Below are 19,137 nucleotides of genomic sequence, written 5' to 3' on the forward strand. Positions count from 1 at the left end.
AAGTTCTGAGTCCGAATGAACGTTCTGTTGAAGGGTCATTCGGACTCGAAACGCTAACTGTGCTCCTCTCCGCAGATGCTGCCAGACCTGCTGAGTTTTTCCAGGTATTTTTGTTTTTGTGTTGCAAACACTGTCTGGCTCAAACCTGAGACAATGGTGAGAGTGAGCAAGGGGAGCTAAAGCTCAAGTTTCAATCTTCTCAATGTTTAATAAAAACCAAAAAGGCTACAAATACTCAGCAGGCCAGTTAGCATCTGTGGAGAAAGAGTTAACATTCAGGTCAATAGTGAAACAACCTGAAACATTAACACTCTCTCATCACAGATGTGCCTGACCTGTGTATTACAAGCATTTTCTGTTCTTATTCACGATTTCGAGCATTTGGAGTACTTCGCTTCTCAATGTTGAACTTACTCCATTTGTAAGTTCGATACAGTAACTGTCATTCAGCCATCATGGGGATATATATGATAATCTGTGTTCACTCCATCTACAGGATACGAACAATAATCCATTCACCCAGTCTTTATAATGCTTACAATTCACAATCACTCCATCTACAGGATGTTTACAGCAATCCACCGATTGAGGATTTAGTTACCCACTCACCCCATCCATAGGGCATGCAGAGTAATACAAATGTTAGATCTTTCAAAGTAATGAACCTCCAAAGCTACAGAGGCTAGCAAGTTTGATATGAAGCTAGCAAACTCCAGCTTGGATGCTTACTGAGACCTCCACAGACAAAGGTTGGTAACTCAAAGCAGCCCAGAAGAGGGTTGCTGGAGCGCAGTTAGCCTCCAGAAGTCAGCTGAGGCTTCCTGTTGAGTGCCTCTAGTGGCAACCAAATGCCTGATTCCCCTAACCAACCAACCAGGTGGCACAGCAAGCATACAAGGCATTCTGCACAGGTACTTACCTTAATGTTTGGCATATATTTGGAGAATCTCTCATACTCTTTGCTGATTTGGAAAGCCAGCTCTCTTGTGTGGCACATGACAAGGACAGACACCTGTTCAAAGGGGTGGGGGGGGGGGGGGGGAAGAACAAAATTATAAATGAAATGTGCAGCTACTCTGAACGTGGTTACATCTACTGGCTCATGTACTTATCTCAAAACAAAATGACACAAACTTCTAATGCACAGTCTGCATAACTATCCCTTAATTATCCCTTCATATTGTATTCAGGTGGCTGCTATATAGTCATTCACACCTCATTTGGCTTAACCTTTGTTTCTTTATAACTTTTTTCACTGGCTTTTGCAGCATGAAATCTTTCATTAATTAATCTCCTGTGTCCTCCACCTTATTCGACCTTCTCCCTTTGTTCTTCCACTGACTGAAAAACTCTTACGTTATATTCAGTTCCGACGAGACCCCGGAAAGGTTAACTCTTCCTCTCCACAGTTGCTGCCTGACCTGGAGCATTTTCAGCACTTTTATTCTGTTTTTATTTCAGATCTCCAGGATCAGCAGTTTTTTTTGCTCCGGTGTGCCTGAATAATTGCATTTGATAATTTTTTTTTAAATTTAAGCTTCTGCAATGGAAAAACAGGACTTTTGTCCAGCAAGATGGGCTGTCACGTTAAGACCTTTCACCTCACAATAGGCTTGCAGAGAATGCTTTTGCCAGAGTTACCTTCAATACATGTACCAACAGGAGCCTACACACATTACTTTTCAGTTCTCTCCTTGATCTCTGCTTGATCTGTTGAATGCATCTTGCATTTGTTCTTTGTTTCAAATTCTAAAGTTGTCTGCCAACTTGATAAATATGTACGACTTCAAATGTTAGTTTCTCTTTCCTGGGCACCAGCAGCCATAAGGCAGCTTTTCATCACACCTTTGATCACACAGCAAAGGAGATGGGCCTCAGAGTCGACCCAATGCTGCTCTTTGCAGAGACCTACACACCCACTCAGTGAAAATCACGAGAAGCAGGACCATCAACTGGATGCTCACACCAGCACAGTGGGTCTGAAGTTGGAGCTTCCATAATAAAAGGGAACGTTCCCACAGGATAATCAAAAAATCTCAAATTTTGGTCTTGCGTTTAGCAATAGTCCAGGGAGATGGTGGTGTAGTGGTAATGTCACTGGACTCGTGATCCCGAGGCCCAAGCTAATGCTCTGAGGACATTGATTCAAATCCCACCACTGCAGCTGGTGGAATTTAAATTCAGTTAATAAAATAAATTAATTAGTTAAATAATAAATCTGGGACAGAAAGCTAGTCTCATTAATGGCTACCATGACTACCACCATCGATTGTCATAAAACCTCACCTGGTTCATTAACATCCTTTAGGGAAGGAAATCTGCCATCCTTATCCAGTCTGGCCTACATGAACCTCCAGGCCCACAGTAATGTGGTTGACTCTTAACTGCTCTCTGCAATGGTCTAGCAAGCCATTCAGTTCAAGGACAATTAGGGATGGGGAACAAATGCTGGCCTTGTCAGAGATACCCACATCTCATGAAGGAATTATAAAAAGGCAAAGTCTGGACAAAGCCAAAGGGTAAAAAGGACAAATAAACTGAAGCCTATCCTGTTGCTTTATGTCAGAAATGAGGAAACATGGGCTGTGCAATGAATAGCAACATGCACAGAATAGGATCCTGTAATATTTCCAATGGATAAACTGGGATAGGCATTAACAGGATCAGGGCTAACGGAACTGTCACTGCATTTAGGGTATATTTGTTTTGTCGGCTTCAAATTCAATCTAAACAGTATTTTAGTATTACCAAAACAGAATTGCCAGCATCTGCAGCTATCTGACCTTGTATTAGGTGATACACCCGTCTGTTAAAATACATGTTCAAAACACTATTACATTACCAATTCTATTCTCATCTGACAAATTACCTGTCCGTCAACTGCCTCCAACTGCTGCAGAGTAGCAAGAACAAATACAGCGGTCTTCCCCATTCCTGATTTGGCCTGACAGAGAATGTCCATCCCGAGAATGGCCTGAGGAATGCACTCATGTTGAACTGCAGAGAGAGTAGGTGCACCAGTTATGTATTGTACCACACCTGTTAACTAGGGCTAGCTCTAGTTTAATCTACTGAGGTCTGGCCATTTACCTCTACCCTTATCTGAAACAAAATACTGCAAAACAAAGCATTCAGTCTCACTTGTGCCCAACCATTTACATGGGCAAATTTCTGTGAGGAATGGACAGCGTCAAGATGGGCCACTTGGCCCAATTAATCCATATTGGTGTTTAGGTTCCACATGGACCTTCTCCAATCCCCTGTTCATCTAATCCCCTCAGCAATCTTTCTAATCCTTTTTTTCCTGATAATCTTGCTTCCCCTTCAATGCAACTATGACATTTGCCTCCGCTCCTTCGAGTAAGCAAGCTCCATTATCATCCCTCTCCAGGTTAAGAAGTTGCTGCAGAATTCCCGATTGGATCATCTTGTATTTATGACCTCCAACCTAAGAACAGGAATGGCTGTCTCACATCACTGATTCAACTCGAGAAAGTTGTACATTGGCCATCCAATCAGATTAGCATAACGCCAAGCTCAAGTTGTGATGATTTGCTTTTGTTCTGCCCGACAGTTATCGTACAATTAACTTCCACATCCTCAGGGTTGAAGGGCAAACCAGAGTCAGTGATCCGATCACTACCCATTAACCTGTGGAGATTCAGGGCGTACATGTGCCAGAAATACTAAAGGATACTGGTTAAAATATTACCTTCTGAAGGGTGCTCAAAGCCACAGTCTACAATGGCCCGCAGGAGCTCTGGTTTGAGCAGGAAATCTCTGAAGCCAGAGCTGTGAATGGAGACATAGGAACCCTTCACATCTTTCTTAGCAGGAGCTGTTGCTGGCTCAGCTGCAGTCTGGTTTTCATCATCCTCTTCATAATCCAACAGCTCATTCTCAACATCGTTCTCTGCCATCTTGTCTGATAGAAACAATCAACAAATGTTACAAGGTTCAGAGAAGCTGATTCAACAAATCAACTTCTGTCCCAAGAATTTTTTTTTGCTCCAGTGAAACTTTTATTTTAAAGGCAAAGAATTGTTAGTGAGAAGAGGAGTGGAACAGATTGGTCGCCCTGAGGAACACAATGCTCCTATCTCAGACACACACTCTGGAGTACAGCTCCCCAGGGCTCACATCCATTCTGTTTAAACCTTAGTCCCAGGAGCTCTCCTTCCACCATCCACCCACTGTTCTCTTCGCTGTTGCTCCCAACTCTTCTTTCCTCAACATTTCTCCTAACCAGCAGCCGCATATTCCATCCCCAGCATGAATCTCCCTTCCACACCCCATGTCAAGGAACTAATTCACTCTATCCCCACCATCCCCTCTCTTTCCTCCACTCATCCCCTCCTCCTCCCTACCCCGATCAACCCCCTTCCCTCCCCCCCGTATCCTCCTCACTCTCCCCACCACATATCCCCCCACCACCGTATTTCCCTCACTCCCTCTCCCCACCCGTGTCACCCCCCCCGTATCCCCCTCACTCCCTCTCCCCACCCGTGTCACCCCCCCCCCGTATCCCCCTCACTCTCGTATCCCCCTCCCCGTATCCTCCTCACTAACCCCCCTGTATCCCTCACTCCCCCTCCCCCCGTATCCCCCTCACTAACCCCCGTATCCCCCTCACTAACCGCCCCCGTATCCCCCTCACTCCCCCCTCTCCGTATTCCCCTCACTAACCGCCCCCGTATCCCCCTCACTCCCCCCCATATTCCCCTCACTAACCGCCCCCGTATCCCCCTCACTCCCCCCACCATATTCCCCTCACTCCCCCCCCGTATCCCCCTCACTCCCCCCCCCGTATCCCCCCTCACTCCCCCCCCGTATCCCCCTCACTCCCCCCCCCGTATCCCCCTCACTCCCCCACCCGTATCCCCCTCACTCCCCCCCCGTATCCCCCTCACTCCCCCCCCCGTATCCCCCTCACTCCCCCCCGTATCCCCCTCACTCCCCCCCCGTATCCCCCTCACTCCCCCCCGTATCCCCCTCACTCCCCCCCGTATTCCCCTCACTCCCCCCCCGTATCCCCCTCACTCCCCCCCGTATCCCCCTCACTCCCCGTGTATCCCCTCACTCCCCCCCGTATTCCCCTCACTCCCCCCCCGTATCCCCCTCACTCCCCCCCGTATTCCCCTCACTCCCCCCGTATTCCCCTCACTCCCCCCCGTATCCCCCTCACTCCCCCCCGTATCCCCCTCACTCCCCCCCCCCGGATCCCCCTCACTCCCCCCCGGATCCCCCTCACTCCCCCCCGTATTCCCCTCACTCCCCCCCCGTATCCCCCTCACTCCCCCCCGTATCCCCCTCACTCCCCCGTGTATCCCCCTCACTCCCCCCCGTATTCCCCTCACTCCCCCCCGTATCCCCCTCACTCCCCCCCGTATTCCCCTCACTCCCCCCCGTATTCCCTCACTCCCCCCCCGTATCCCCCTCACTCCCCCCCGTATCCCCCTCACACCCCCCCGTATCCCCCTCACTCCCCCGTGTATCCCCCTCACTCCCCCCCCGTATCCCCCTCACTCCCCCCCCGTATCCCCCTCACTCCCCCGTGTATCCCCCTCACTCCCCCGTGTATCCCCCTCACTCCCCCCCCCCCGTATTCCCCTCACTCCCCCGTGTATCCCCCTCACTCCCCCGTGTATCCCCCTCACTCCCCCCCCCCCCCGTATTCCCCTCACTCCCCCCCCCCCGTATCCCCCTCACACCCCCCCGTATCCCCCTCACTCCCCCCGTGTATCCCCCTCACTCCCCCCCGTATTCCCCTCACTCCCCCCCGTATCCCCCTCACTCCCCCCCGTATTCCCCTCACTCCCCCCCGTATTCCCCCTCACTCCCCCCCCGTATCCCCCTCACTCCCCCCCGTATCCCCCTCACACCCCCCCGTATCCCCCTCACTCCCCCGTGTATCCCCCTCACTCCCCCCCCCCCGTATTCCCCTCACTCCCCCCCCCCCCGTATCCCCCTCACTCCCCCCCCCGTATCCCCCTCACTCCCCCCCCGTATCCCCCTCACTCCCCCCCCCCCCGTATCCCCCTCACTCCCCCCCGTATCCCCCTCACACCCCCCCGTATCCCCCTCACTCCCCCCCGTATCCCCCTCACTCCCCCCCCGTATCCCCCTCACTCCCCCCCCGTATTCCCCTCACTCCCTCTCCCCACCCCGCGTCCCCCTCCCCCCACCTCTCCTCTCCCCCTCCCTCCATATTGTCTCCACTCTGAACCGCCGTCCGATCCCGGGCTCCTGTGGCGCTCGGATTCCTTGTCGGTGACGGGATTAAGCGGCCGCTCCGCTGAGGGAAGACGCGCCGCGCCACCGGCCGGCCTGCAAGCCCCGATCCAGCGCCGCTCGCGCTCGCTCTCCCGCCGCCCCCTCCGCGCCGCGAACCCACCTACCGTCTCCTCTCCCGCTCCTTGGGCAAATGGCCGCTCCCTCCGCACGCTCTGCGCGGGTAAGGCTTCGGCCGGATGTCCCGCCCTCTGCCTCGCTCGGATTGGTCAATACGGCTGTCGGTCAACCCGGTTGCGGCCGGGTTGCGCAGTGACTGGCTGGTTCCCGTAGGACTTGGTGACGTCAGCACCGGGAGACGCATACAATTGGCTAGAGCTCCTGTCAATTATTGAGGAGCGGGCGCTCAGATCATCAACAAACTTTATTTATAACCGATTGGAGGAAAGGCCCGAAGGCAGAGTCTGGGCCCGAGGGTAACAGGGCAAATGGGGAGGAAGCAAGAGGGCAAAATAGGGGGTTGGGGAGGAGGTAAGAGGGCAGATATGGGGTGGGGGAGGAGACAAGAGGACAGATATAGGGGGGTGGGGAGGAGGCAAGGGGGCAGATATAGGGGTGGGGGAGGAGACAAGGGGGCAGATATAGGGGTGGGGGAGGAGGCAAGGGGGTAGATATAGGGGGTGGGGAGGAGACAAGAGGACAGATATAGGGGGTGGGGGAGGAGACAAGGGGGCAGATATAGGGGTGGGGGAGGAGACAAGGGGGCAGATATAGGGGTGGGGGAGGAGACAAGGGGGCAGATATAGGGGTGTGGGGAGGAGGCAAGAGGGCAGATATGGAGTGGGGGAGGAGACAAGAGGGCAGATATAGGGGGGTGGGGAGGAGGCAAGGGGGCAGATATAGGGGGGTGGGGAGGAGACAAGAGGACAGATATAGGGGGGTGGGGAGGAGGCAAGGGGGCAGATATAGGGGTGGGGGAGGAGACAAGAGGACAGATATAGGGGGGTGGGGAGGAGGCAAGGGGGCAGATATAGGGGGTGGGGAGGAGGCAAGGGGGTAGATATAGGGGTGTGGGGAGGAGGCAAGGGGGCAGATATAGGGGGTGGGGAGGAGGCAAGAGGGCAGATATAGGGGTGGGGGAGGAGACAAGAGGACAGATATAGGGGGTGGGGAGGAGGCAAGAGGGCAGATATAGGGGTGGGGGAGGAGACAAGAGGACAGATATAGGGGGTGGGGAGGAGGTAAGAGGGCAGATATAGGGGTGGGGGAGGAGACAAGAGGACAGATATAGGGGGTGGGGAGGAGGTAAGAGGGCAGATATAGGGGTGGGGGAGGAGACAAGAGGACAGATATAGGGGGTGGGGAGGAGGCAAGGGGGCAGATATAGGGGTGGGGGAGGAGACAAGGGGGTAGATATAGGGGTGGGGGAGGAGACAAGGGGGCAGATATAGGGGTGTGGGGAGGAGGCAAGGGGGCAGATATAGGGGGTGGGGAGGAGGCAAGAGGGCAGATATGGAGTGGGGGAGGAGACAAGAGGGCAGATATAGGGGGGTGGGGAGGAGGCAAGGGGGCAGATATAGGGGTGGGGGAGGAGACAAGAGGACAGATATAGGGGGTGGGGAGGAGGCAAGGGGGCAGATATAGGGGGTGGGGAGGAGGCAAGGGGGCAGATATAGGGGTGGGGGAGGAGACAAGGGGGTAGATATAGGGGTGTGGGGAGGAGGCAAGGGGGCAGATATAGGGGTGGGGGAGGAGACAAGGGGGTAGATATAGGGGGTGGGGAGGAGGCAAGGGGGCAGATATAGGGGTGGGGGAGGAGACAAGGGGGTAGATATAGGGGTGGGGGAGGAGACAAGGGGGCAGATATTGGGGTGTGGGGAGGAGGCAAGGGGGCAGATATAGGGGGTGGGGAGGAGGCAAGAGGGCAGATATGGAGTGGGGGAGGAGACAAGAGGGCAGATATAGGGGGGTGGGGAGGAGGCAAGGGGGCAGATATAGGGGGTGGGGAGGAGGCAAGAGGGCAGATATGGGGGCTGGGGAGGAGGCAAGAGGGCAGATATGGGGACTGGGGAGGAGGCAAGAGGGCAGATATGGGGGCTGGGGAGGAGGCAAGAGGGCAGATATGGGGGCTGGGGAGGAGGCAAGAGGGCAGATATGGGGGCTGGGGAGGAGGCAAGAGGGCAGATATGGGGACTGGGGAGGAGGCAAGAGGGCAGATATGGGGGGTGGGGAGGAGGCAAGAGGGCAGATGCTGCAGTTCCTATCCCAAATGTTTCTTTCAGGCTAAGTATCAAATTACTTGAACTTCTTTCAATTTATTATATGGTATTCACTGTTTGAGATCTCCTCTACTTCGTGGAGAGCAGACTCAGATTCAGTCACTGCTTTGCAGAATTAGGAGCAGGAAGAAGCCTCTTGGCCCCTCGAGTCTGCTCAGTTTTTCAATAAGATCATGGCTGATCTGAATGTGACCTCAACCCCACATTCCCGCCTACCCCTGATAGTCTTTCACCACCACCCACCCACCCCCCCCCCCATCTTTGCTTATCAAGAATCTATGTGGCTCTGCCTTAAAAACAATCAAAGACTCAGCTTCCACTGCCTCTTGAGGAAGAGAGTTCCAAAGACTCACCACCCTCTGAGAGAAAAAAAGGTCTTCTCATCTCTGTCGTAAATGGGCGGCCACTTATTTTTAAACAGCGGCTCCTTAGCTCTAGATTCTCCCACAAGAGGAAATATCCTCTCCACATCCACCCTGTCAGTACCCCTTAGGATCACCACCATTCATTTAATCCCGTCCCAAGCTACTGGTGCCCTGGCATCATTGTTATCCTGCTCTGGCCTTGGCCTCCCACACTGTTTCAATGAAAGTCAATGTAAACAGAGACAAACGCCCTTTGTGGATTGGATGGGATTGTCCTGCATTGGAAGTGGCAGTCCTGTGTCGTTTGCAGACTTGGTCCCGTCTTTCAGATTTGTGAAACTCGCATATGTGCCTGCAAAGCAGCTCTGCCTCTGCCCGTCCCCTGCCCCCACAGCCTGGATAGCCCCTACCACTCCCACAGTTTCACCGGCACCCTCCCCTGCTCCTACAGTTACACCAGCCCCCTCCCCGAACCCCCAACCCTCGTTTGTACAGCCCCCCACGCCAGAGTCCCTTTATTCCCCCCCCGAGAGTTGATCAATAAAATCTTGAGGGAGAGCACCTCCTTCTTTCAATTATGCACTTTATATTCTTCCTGGTGAAATGGGGAACTCAGCAGCCAAAACCTCCACCCGCATTATTTTTCAGATAACAGCTGCTGGTAATTATTTGGCAAAAAGGCTGCAGATGGGTGTAGGCAAATTCAGTGAGTGGGTAGGAACATGGCAGCTGGAATACAATGTGACAGAGTGTCAAGTTATCTACTTTGGAAAGAAAAATAAAAAAAAACACATTTTGTAAATGGTGATAGGCTGGAAAATGTTTGTACCTAGGTGTCCTTTTTTTGGGAGTCCTTGTACTTGAGTCACAGAGAAGTAATACATGCAGGTAAGGCAAGCAATTAGGAAAGCCTTTGTTTTAGCTTTTATTGCAAGGGGGTTGGAGTATATAAGAGTAAAGATGTCTTATAGCAATCACATAGGGTTGGTGAGATCACTCCTGAGCCTCCAAAACTAGGTATAATTTTGGTCTCCTTACCCAATGAAGGATATACTAGCCTTTGACGGAATGCAAAGAATGGAAACTAGACTGATTGCTGGGTTGAGGGAGATTGTCAAATAAGGAGAGGTCGAATAGACCAGGTCTATGTTCTTTAGAGCTTATAAGAACGAGAGGTGATCTCATTGAAACATATAAAATTCTTAAGATCCTTGACAGAGAAGATGCTGGATCAGGATCATGGCTAATTCTCTACTTCAGTTTTATTCCACATACCTTGATTTCCAAAAATCAATTGATCTCTGTCTCAAATATACTCATTGGCTGAGGCCCTATAGTCCTCTGTGGTAGACATCCCAATGGTTCATAACCCCTTGAGTGGAGAGATTTCTCTTCATCTCAGCCCTCAATAGCTGACCCCCACCGATCTGAGACTGTGGCCCTGTGTTCTAGGCTTCCAAACCAGGGAAAACATCCTCCCAGCATCTACCCTTTTGTTTGTTACCCCCTTCCCAACTTTCCCTGCCTTTGTACTTGCTTAAAGCCTGTTATGCCTCCAAGTTTTCACATTTTTGACAGGTCATCAGCTGGAACATGGTTAGTATGGACTCTGCAAGAGTGGGAAACATGGTGTGCGGGCTGACTGAGTTAGGCGGGAGCCGAAATTTTGATTTGCTGACGGTGGTTTGAGATGCAGAGATGAAGTTAGCAGCATGTGTACGGTGTGTTGGACCTCACGCTGGCCTGTGATGGGTTCATACTTGGAATACATTTGCGTGCCATGAAAACTCACCAGAGTGAAACTTTTTAAATTGTCTTCTACATTCAGGATAAAGTCAGCGGCGCAGGAGAACCTCATGGACCCAGTTCACCTTCGCTTGAAGGTGGCTTGATATGGTTGGCTTTGCACAGTTGTGGCCGAGGTCAACGGTTTTCCATGTTGAGCTCTGTGGCACTAAGGGAGAGGGACAGGAGAATGGCAGCCTGCATGGAGGCTTCAGACTGGCAAGGACTATTGAGGGGTTCGGTGGGGGGCGGGGGGGGGGGGGGGGGGTGGTTGATGGGAGCATGGAGGAGTGGAAGAGGGAAGGGCCGGGCTTCCGGGATAGTGGGGGTGGTGGGAACAGTCAGTCATTGTAAGAAAATGAGGAGCCTAAAGGGTATAAAGAATACAGGGAATGAGGAAATAAATTAGAGGAGGCAGTGGAGCAGTGGTATTGTAGCTGGACCAGTAATCCAGAGAGCCAGGGTAATGCTCTGGGGAGCTTGGCCTAAATAGCCAAGTGGTTATGGTACTGGGTTTGTAACCCCAAGATCAAGAGTTCAAATCTCACAATGGCAAACTATAAAACAATGTAATGCTCTGGGGACCCGGGTTTGAATCCCATCACAGCAGATAGAGGAAATGGAATTAAATTTAAAAATCTGGAATTAAAAGTCTAATGATGACCATGAAACCATTGCCGATTGTTGTAAAAACCCATCTGGTTCACTAATGCCCTTTAGGAAAGGGAATCTGCCATCCTTACCTGGTCTGGTCTACATGTGACTCCAGACCCACAGCAATGTGGTTGACTCTTAACTACCCTCTGCTAGGAACTCAGTTGCACAAAGTCTCAAAAAAGGAATGAAATGGGATGGACCACTCAGCATTGACCATAGACACCAAAACAACAACAGCAATCGCAGCCCTGTCAACACTGCAAAGCCCTCCTTACTAACATATGGGGGCTAGTGCCAAAATTGGGAGAGCTGTCTCCCAGACTAGTCAAGCAACAGCCCGACACAGTCATACTCATGGAATCATATCTTACGGATAATATCCCAGACACCATCATCCCTGGATATGACCTGTGCCACTGGCAGGACAGACTCAGCATACGCGGCGGCACTGGTATAGAGTTGGGAGGGAGTTGCCCTGGGAGTCCTCAACATCGACATCAGGGCAAACATGGACAAGGAAACCTCCTGCTGATTATCACATACTCCCCTCCCTCAGCTGTGGCAAGGGCACCGAATGTATTCTGGGTGGGGGGACTTCAATGTCCATCACCAAGTGTGGCTTGGTAGCACCACTACGGATCGAGCTGGCTGAGTCCTAAAGGACATAGCTGTTAGACTGGGTCTGCAACAAGTGGTGAGGGAACCAACAAGAAGGAAAAACATATTTGACCTCATCCTAACCAACCTACCTGCTGCAGATGCATCTGTCCATGACAGTATCGGTAGGAGTGACCACTGCACAGTCACTGTGTAGACTAGGTCCCGCATTCACATTGAGGATACCCTCCATCGTGTTGTGTGGCACTACCACTGTGCTAAATGGAAGAGATTTCAAACAAATCCAGCAACTCAAGACTGGGCATCCATGAGGCACTGTGGGCCATCAGCAGCAGCAGAATTGTACTCGAACACAATCTGTAACCTCCTGGTCCAGCATATCCCTTATTTTGGCATTACCATCAAGCCAGGGGATCAACCCTGGTTCAATGAGGAGTGCAGGAGGGCATGGCAGGAGCAGCACCAGGCATACCTAAAAATGAGGTGTCAACCTGGTGAAGCTATAACACAGGACCACTTGCACGCCAAACAGCATAAGCAGCAAATGATAGAGCTATGCGATCCCACAACCAATGGGTCAGATCTAAGCTCTGCAGTCCTGCCACATCCAATCGTGAATGGTGGTGGACAATTAAACAACTCACTGGAGGAGGAGTCTCCACAAATAAACCCATCCTCAATGATGGGGGAGCCCAGCACATCAGTGCAAAAGATAAGGCTGAAGCATTTGCTACAACCTTTAGCCAGAAATGCCAAGTGGATAATCCATCTTGCCCTCCTCCCGAGGTTCCCAGCATCACAGATGCCAGTCTTCAGCCAATTCAATTCACTCCACGTGATATCAAGAAACAGCTGAAGGCACTGGATACTGCAAAGGCTATGGGCCCTGACAATATTTCAGCAATAGTACTGAAGACTTGTGCTCCAGAACTTGCCGCACCCCTAGCCAAGCTGTTCCAGTACAGCTACCACACTGGCATCTACCCAGCTATGTGGAAAATTGCCCAAGTATGTCCTGGACACAAAAAGCAGGACAAATCCAACCCAGCCAATTACCACCCCATCGGTCTACTTTCAATCATCAGTAAAGTGATGGAAGGGATCATCAATAGTGCTATCAAGCAGCAGTTGCTTAATATTAACCTGTTCACCGACGCTCAGTTTGGGCTCCATCAGGGTAACTCAGCTCCTGATCTCATTACAGCATTGGTTCAAACATGGACAGAAGAGCTGAACTTCATAGGTGAGGTGAGAGTGACTGCCCTTGACATCAAGGCAGTATTTGACCGAGTGTGGCATCAAGGACCCCTAGCAAAATCGGAGTCAATAGGAATTGGGGAAAACGCTCCACTGGTTGGAGTCATACCGAGCACAAAGGAAGATGGTTGTGGTTGTTGGAGGTCAATCATCTCCGTTCCAGGACATCACTGCAGGAGTTCCTCAGGGTAGTGTCCTCGGCCCAACCATCTTCAGCTGCTTCATCACTGACCTTCCTTCCATCATAAGGTCAGAAGTGGGGATGTTCGCTGATGATTGAATAATTTTCAGCACCATTCACGACTCCTCAGATATTGAAGCTGTCCCTGTCCAAATGCAACAAGACCTGGGCAATATTCAGGCTTGAGCTGACAAGTGGCTAGTAACATTCGCGCCAGACAAGTGCCAGACAATGACCATCTCCAACAAGAGAGAATATAATCATCACCCCTTGACGTCCAATGGCATTACCATCACTCAATCCCCCACTATCAACATCCTGGGGGTGTTACCATTGACCAGAAGCTGAACTGGAACAGCTACATAAATACTGTGGCTACAAGAACAGGTCAGAGGCTAGGAATCCTGCAGTGAGTAACTCACCTCCTGACTCCCCAAAGCCTATCCACCATCTACAAGGATGAATCAGGATTGTGATGGAATACTCCCCACTTGCCTGGATGAGTGCAGCTCCAACAACACTCCAGAAGCTTGATATCATCCAAGACAAAGCCTGCTTGATTGGCACCCCATCCACAAACATTCACTCCCTCCACCACCGATGCACAGCAGCAGCAATGTGTACCATCTACAAGATACACTGCAGGAATTCACCAAGGCTCCTTAGACAGCACCTTCCAAACCCACGACCACTACCAGCTAGAAGGACAAGGGCAGCAGATAGATGGGAACACCACCACCTGGAAGTTCCCCTCCAAGTCGTTCACCATCCTGACTTGGAAATATATTGTTCCTTCACTGTCACTGGGACAAATTCCTGGAGCTCCCTCCCTAACAGCACTGTGGGTGTACCTACACCACATGGACTGCAGTGGTTCAAGAAGGCAGCTCACCACCACCATCTCGAGGGCAACTAGGGATAGGCAATAAATGCTGGAAAGTTGTGGCTATGTGACAGACCTTTCCTGTTGTAGAGTCCTGTGTCTGCAGCATTGTCAGCTGCCGGTGGGTTTCACCGCTGAAAAGCTCCCCCTCTGCCGTGTAATCAGATGTGTTTCCCGTGCACACCACCAGCACTTTCAATTTTGGAATCATGTGGGAACCAGCAAAACAGCAAGAGAGCAGATGTGATGCCCCTTTGTGTTCTGGCATCGGGATTGGAGCACCACGGTTAAAAACCCACCCATTAGTCTGTTTCCCTTTCCCCAGATGCTGCCTGACCTGCTGAGTGTTTCTAGTGTTTACGGTTTGTGTTTCAGATTTCCAGTATCTGCAGTCTTTTGCTTCTGTTCCAGGTGGCTAACTTGTTCACCGCTAGTGATGTAACAAATTGTCTTGGGGCGCATTATCCTGTTTCCTTCCCCAAGACAGTCTCAATCCAAAGTGTGGTGACAAACGTCAGTCAGTAGGTATGAGTTTATACATTATCACTTAAGCAAACAAATAAGCAGCACAGGCATTCGAGCCGTATAGTCGACACATTCATATCAGATTTAACTGGTATAGACATTAAGCATGTTAATAAGGCTTGTTAAGCAGCCCTTGCTAATGAAGGGCCCTCTCTTTGCTGACAAAGCTTTTTTCTTTCCAAATGTGATCCAAAGCCTAAAGCCCGGAATGAACAACTTAACTATTTAATTGTTTCAAGCAACAATACAAACCTACAAGCCATTTATAAGTCACAGAGAAAACAAAATCCTTCATCATATGAAATTAAACCAAATCTAATGTTTTGTGTATTTGAATAGAATATCTTACAAGTCCCCTCTTTTAGGGTGAAGAAATCCTTTCTGAATCCTCAAGATTCAGAAACCCCACCATTTATAATTGTCCCTGCCAGACAGCAACACTTTCAGCAGATTGTTTAGTTTCCCACATTGTAACATTCGCGTCACACAAGCGCCAGGCAATCACCAACACCAACAAGAGAGAATCTAACCATCACCCCTTGACATTCAATGGCATGACCTTTGATGAATCCTCCACTGTCAACATCCTGGGGGTTACCATTGACCAGGAACTGAACTAAATTAGCCATATAAATACTGTGGCCACAAGAGCTGTTCCGACGCTGGGAATCTTGCAGAGAGTAACTCACCTCCTGACTCCCCAAATCCTGTCCACCATCTACAAGGCAGAAGTCAGGAATGTGATGGAATACTCTCCACTTGCCTGGATGAGTGCAGCTCCAACAACACTGAAGAAGCTCCACACCATCCAGGACAAAGCAGCCCACTTGATTGGCACCCCATCTACAAACATTCACTCCCTCCACCACCGATGCACAGTAGCAGCAGTGTGTACCATCTACAAGATGTACTGCAGAAACTCACCATGCCTCCTTTGACAGCACCTTCCAAACCCATGATCTCTACCACCTGGAAGGGCAAAGGCAGTAGATGCATAGGATATCACCAGCTCCAAGCTCCCCATCAAGTCACTCACCATCCTGACTTGGAAATATATCGCTGTTCCTTCACTGTCGCTGGGTCAAAATCCTGGAACTCCATCCCTAACAGCACTGTGGGTGTACCTACACCACATGGACTGCAGCGGTTCTAGAAGGCAGCTCATCACCAGCTTCTCAAGGGCAACTAGGGATGGGCAACAACTCCCATGAAAAGAATTTTTAAAAATCATAATATTGAGTTGCCATATTTGATGGATTCCAAAGAGGTCTTGTACATGCAGTGTTAGCATCCCTCCCTCTGGGCCAGATGCTCCGCGTTCAAGCCCCGCTTCAGGACTGGATGGCCATGGAGGACAAACTTATGGTTGATTATCAGCCTGTGAATCCTTCCAATACGCCTGATGGCAGGCAATAAGAGTGGGAGATTTTCCTGGCCAGACGTACTGCAGAAGGCAATGGCAAACTGCTCTGAAAACAAGAGTCGTACAGACCCCAAACATTGACTCTGTTTCTCTCGCCACAGATGCTGTCAGACCTACTGAGTTTTTCCAACATCTTCAGTTTTTATGTCATACCACTGCAGTACTTTCCAAGCATAAACATGGACCAATCCAATGGAAGTCCATGTTCGCCAATGCCCTCTTAGGCATGGTACCTGAAAGAGGAGGAATGGATTCCATACGGTCTCAGTAGCAGCCCCTCCTTCTATCCAGTCCGTAATAGATCCTCTCTGATGAGTGTGTATGAAACATTATCATCTCTTTCCATCTCCCAGTGCCTTCTGGCAGTACTTATGTGGAACCAATCCATCCTGGTTAAGATTTAGTTGAGCCTAACCTACATGATGTTATCACACAGCTCCTAACATATACTGTAACACATGATGAAGAGAATTCTGAGGGAAAGGGTGAAGATATTGATGAGCCCAAACAAATTATACTGGTCACAAGGAGTTTTAGTTTTGTGTTGAATGTGTTTATCACAGACTCCTTTAACTAAGCATTACTAGACAGTGCTTGCAAATAAACAGTATGTGGGATAGATTGGTGTGTAATATTTGAATTTTTATGTAGAAACTGTGATGATGAGTGAGTATGGCATGATATTGCAACTCTGCTGAAGGAGCCATAAATCAAAGCAATTGTACAAGATCCTAGAATCCATCATTCATCCTAGAGTGCAGAATACAACTAAAAAGAGAAAGAATTGCATTGACACAGCATCTTCATGAAGAAGACCTGCTAATGCTCTTTACAGCCAACGAAATACTTTGGAAGTGTAGTCATTCTTGTAATGTAGGAAATGGGATAGCCAAATTGCATGCACTACAAACATACAACAATGTGATAATGTCCAAATAATGTGCATTTATGATATTGTTTGAGGGATGAGGTTTGACCAGGACACCTGGAAGAACTCCCCTGCTCTTTGTTGTGTTGTGATATGACAGGTGGTAATTGTGGACTAACCAAATCCCAAAGGGAAGTATGGTGCATTCTTCATATAGTGCATCTGGCATTACAAAAGCTGATATTTCTTTTGCTCTTTCCGATAAAGGTACGTGCCAATATCCTCACAGCAAGTCAATCTTTGTGATAAACTCCGATTGTCCCACTTTCTCAATACAATCTTCCAATCATGGAATAGAATATGAATCCACTTTTGTCACTGTGTTTACTTTTCAATAATCCACATGCAGTCCTTGTGTTCCATCCAGTTTTGGTACCAACACAACATATGAACTCCAGTTACCGCAACTAGTCTCTATGATGTCATTCTGAAGCATGAGTTCAATTTCTTTTTGCACTTGAGCTAATTTTACTGGATTTAATCTATAAGGATATTACCTTATTGAAACTGCATCTATTACATCTACATCATGTGTAGCCAAATTTGTTTTCCCCAGCTTTTCCAAATCACTTTTACATTTATCTGGAAGATAACTCAACATTACATTGAAATTTTTAAGCATTCCCTCATTGCCCAATTTAATTAGAGAAAAGTTAATTTCAGAATCCATTTCCACCTCCTTTTCCTTATCTACCACTACTAAGACCTCCTTTCAGTTATCTTCTCTGTCAAAGTACTTTCTAAGCATATTTTACATGACAACCCTTTGCTTCTTTCTTTTATCTGGGGTATTTATTAAATAATTTACTTCACTCAGTCTCTTCTCAATCTGGTATGGCCCACCTTGCCTTTGATGGTTCACCTGACACTGGCTACAAGACTAACACCTTCTCTCCAACAAAACTATGAGCTTTTGCCCTCTTAATTTACACTTGTCTTCATCACTTGCTGTGATATCTTTAAATGTTGCTGAGCTACCTCACATGCTCTGTTCAATCTTTCTCTGAATTTTGTTACATAATCCAGGAAAGCAGTTTCCGAACTTTGAACCATTAGTTTCTCCTGAATCAACTTGAGTGGTCCCCTTACTTCATGACCATAAACTAATTCGAAAGGACTAAACCTTGTCGATTCGTTATGGGCATCCTTAATAGCAAATAACAAGAATGGAATCCTCTGATCCCGGTCCTGTGGGTAGTCTTGACTATATGCTCTCATCATAGTTTTTAAAGTTTGATGCCATCTCTCTAAAGCACCTTGTGATTCAGGATAATAAGCTGATAACTTAAATTGTTTTATCCCCAAGCTGTTCGTTACTTCCTTAACCAGCTGTGACATGAAATTTGAACCCTGATCTGACTGTATTTCTTTTGGTAACCCATATCTTGGAAAGAATTGGTCAGCTCCTCTGCAGTCCTCTTTGATGTAATATTTTGTAAAGGTATCACTTCGGGAAATCTAGTGGACACATGCATGATTGTCAGCAAGGACTGATTTCCACATTTGGTCTTATGGAGTGGCCCTAAACAATCAATCAGAACTCTGATAAATGGTTCCTCAAACGCTGGAATCGGAATTAAAGGAGCAGGTTTAATTACTGCTTGAGGTATCCCTATCACCTGACATGTTTGACAGAATCTTTATGCAATCCAGGCCAATAGAAATATTTTTGTATTTTAGCCTGCGTTTTCCTAATTTCTAAATATCCAGCTATCTGAATTTCATGAGTCACCCTTCATATTTCATTTCCAGATGGTATTACTATCTGATGTAGTACCACCTACTTTTCATCTGCTGGAACATGAGGAGGTCTCCATTTCCTCATTAACACGTTATCTTTAAGGTAATAACACTCTGGAATAAATTCTGCCTCTGTTTCAGAATAAGCTGTCTGGTATAACTGCTTTATTCATGAATCCTTCTGCTGTGACTACCAGTTTCACTGAGCTAAATATTTTAGCCTTTAAAGCCGATATTCCCTTTCTCTTTCCTTCACTCTTTCCTC

The 19,137-nt window shown here is 48.9% G+C and overlaps 2 protein-coding genes across 2 annotated transcripts in view; one reads left to right on the forward strand and one right to left on the reverse strand.

Annotated features, from left to right (window-relative positions):
• LOC121271214 (spliceosome RNA helicase DDX39B-like) overlaps nucleotides 1-6,459 on the reverse strand; it is a 31,387-nt gene extending 24,928 nt beyond the window's left edge. Inside the window, exons 1-4 of the mRNA XM_041177006.1 lie at nucleotides 6,399-6,459; nucleotides 3,713-3,925; nucleotides 2,870-2,997; nucleotides 920-1,012 (exon numbers count right to left, since the gene is read on the reverse strand). Of these exons, the coding sequence (XP_041032940.1) occupies nucleotides 920-1,012; nucleotides 2,870-2,997; nucleotides 3,713-3,920 (429 nt within the window). The 5' untranslated portion in view covers nucleotides 3,921-3,925; nucleotides 6,399-6,459. The remainder of the gene's footprint in view (nucleotides 1-919; nucleotides 1,013-2,869; nucleotides 2,998-3,712; nucleotides 3,926-6,398) is intronic.
• Nucleotides 6,460-6,470: 11 nt separating this feature from the next.
• Nucleotides 6,471-19,137, forward strand: part of LOC121271246 (zinc finger protein Gfi-1-like) — a 164,303-nt gene continuing 151,636 nt past the window's right edge. Inside the window, exon 1 of the mRNA XM_041177069.1 lies at nucleotides 6,471-6,560. Within this exon, the coding sequence (XP_041033003.1) occupies nucleotides 6,471-6,560 (90 nt within the window). The remainder of the gene's footprint in view (nucleotides 6,561-19,137) is intronic.

The sequence above is a fragment of the Carcharodon carcharias genome, chromosome 30 (assembly GCF_017639515.1).
Source record: "Carcharodon carcharias isolate sCarCar2 chromosome 30, sCarCar2.pri, whole genome shotgun sequence".
NCBI classification, from domain to species: domain Eukaryota; kingdom Metazoa; phylum Chordata; class Chondrichthyes; order Lamniformes; family Lamnidae; genus Carcharodon; species Carcharodon carcharias.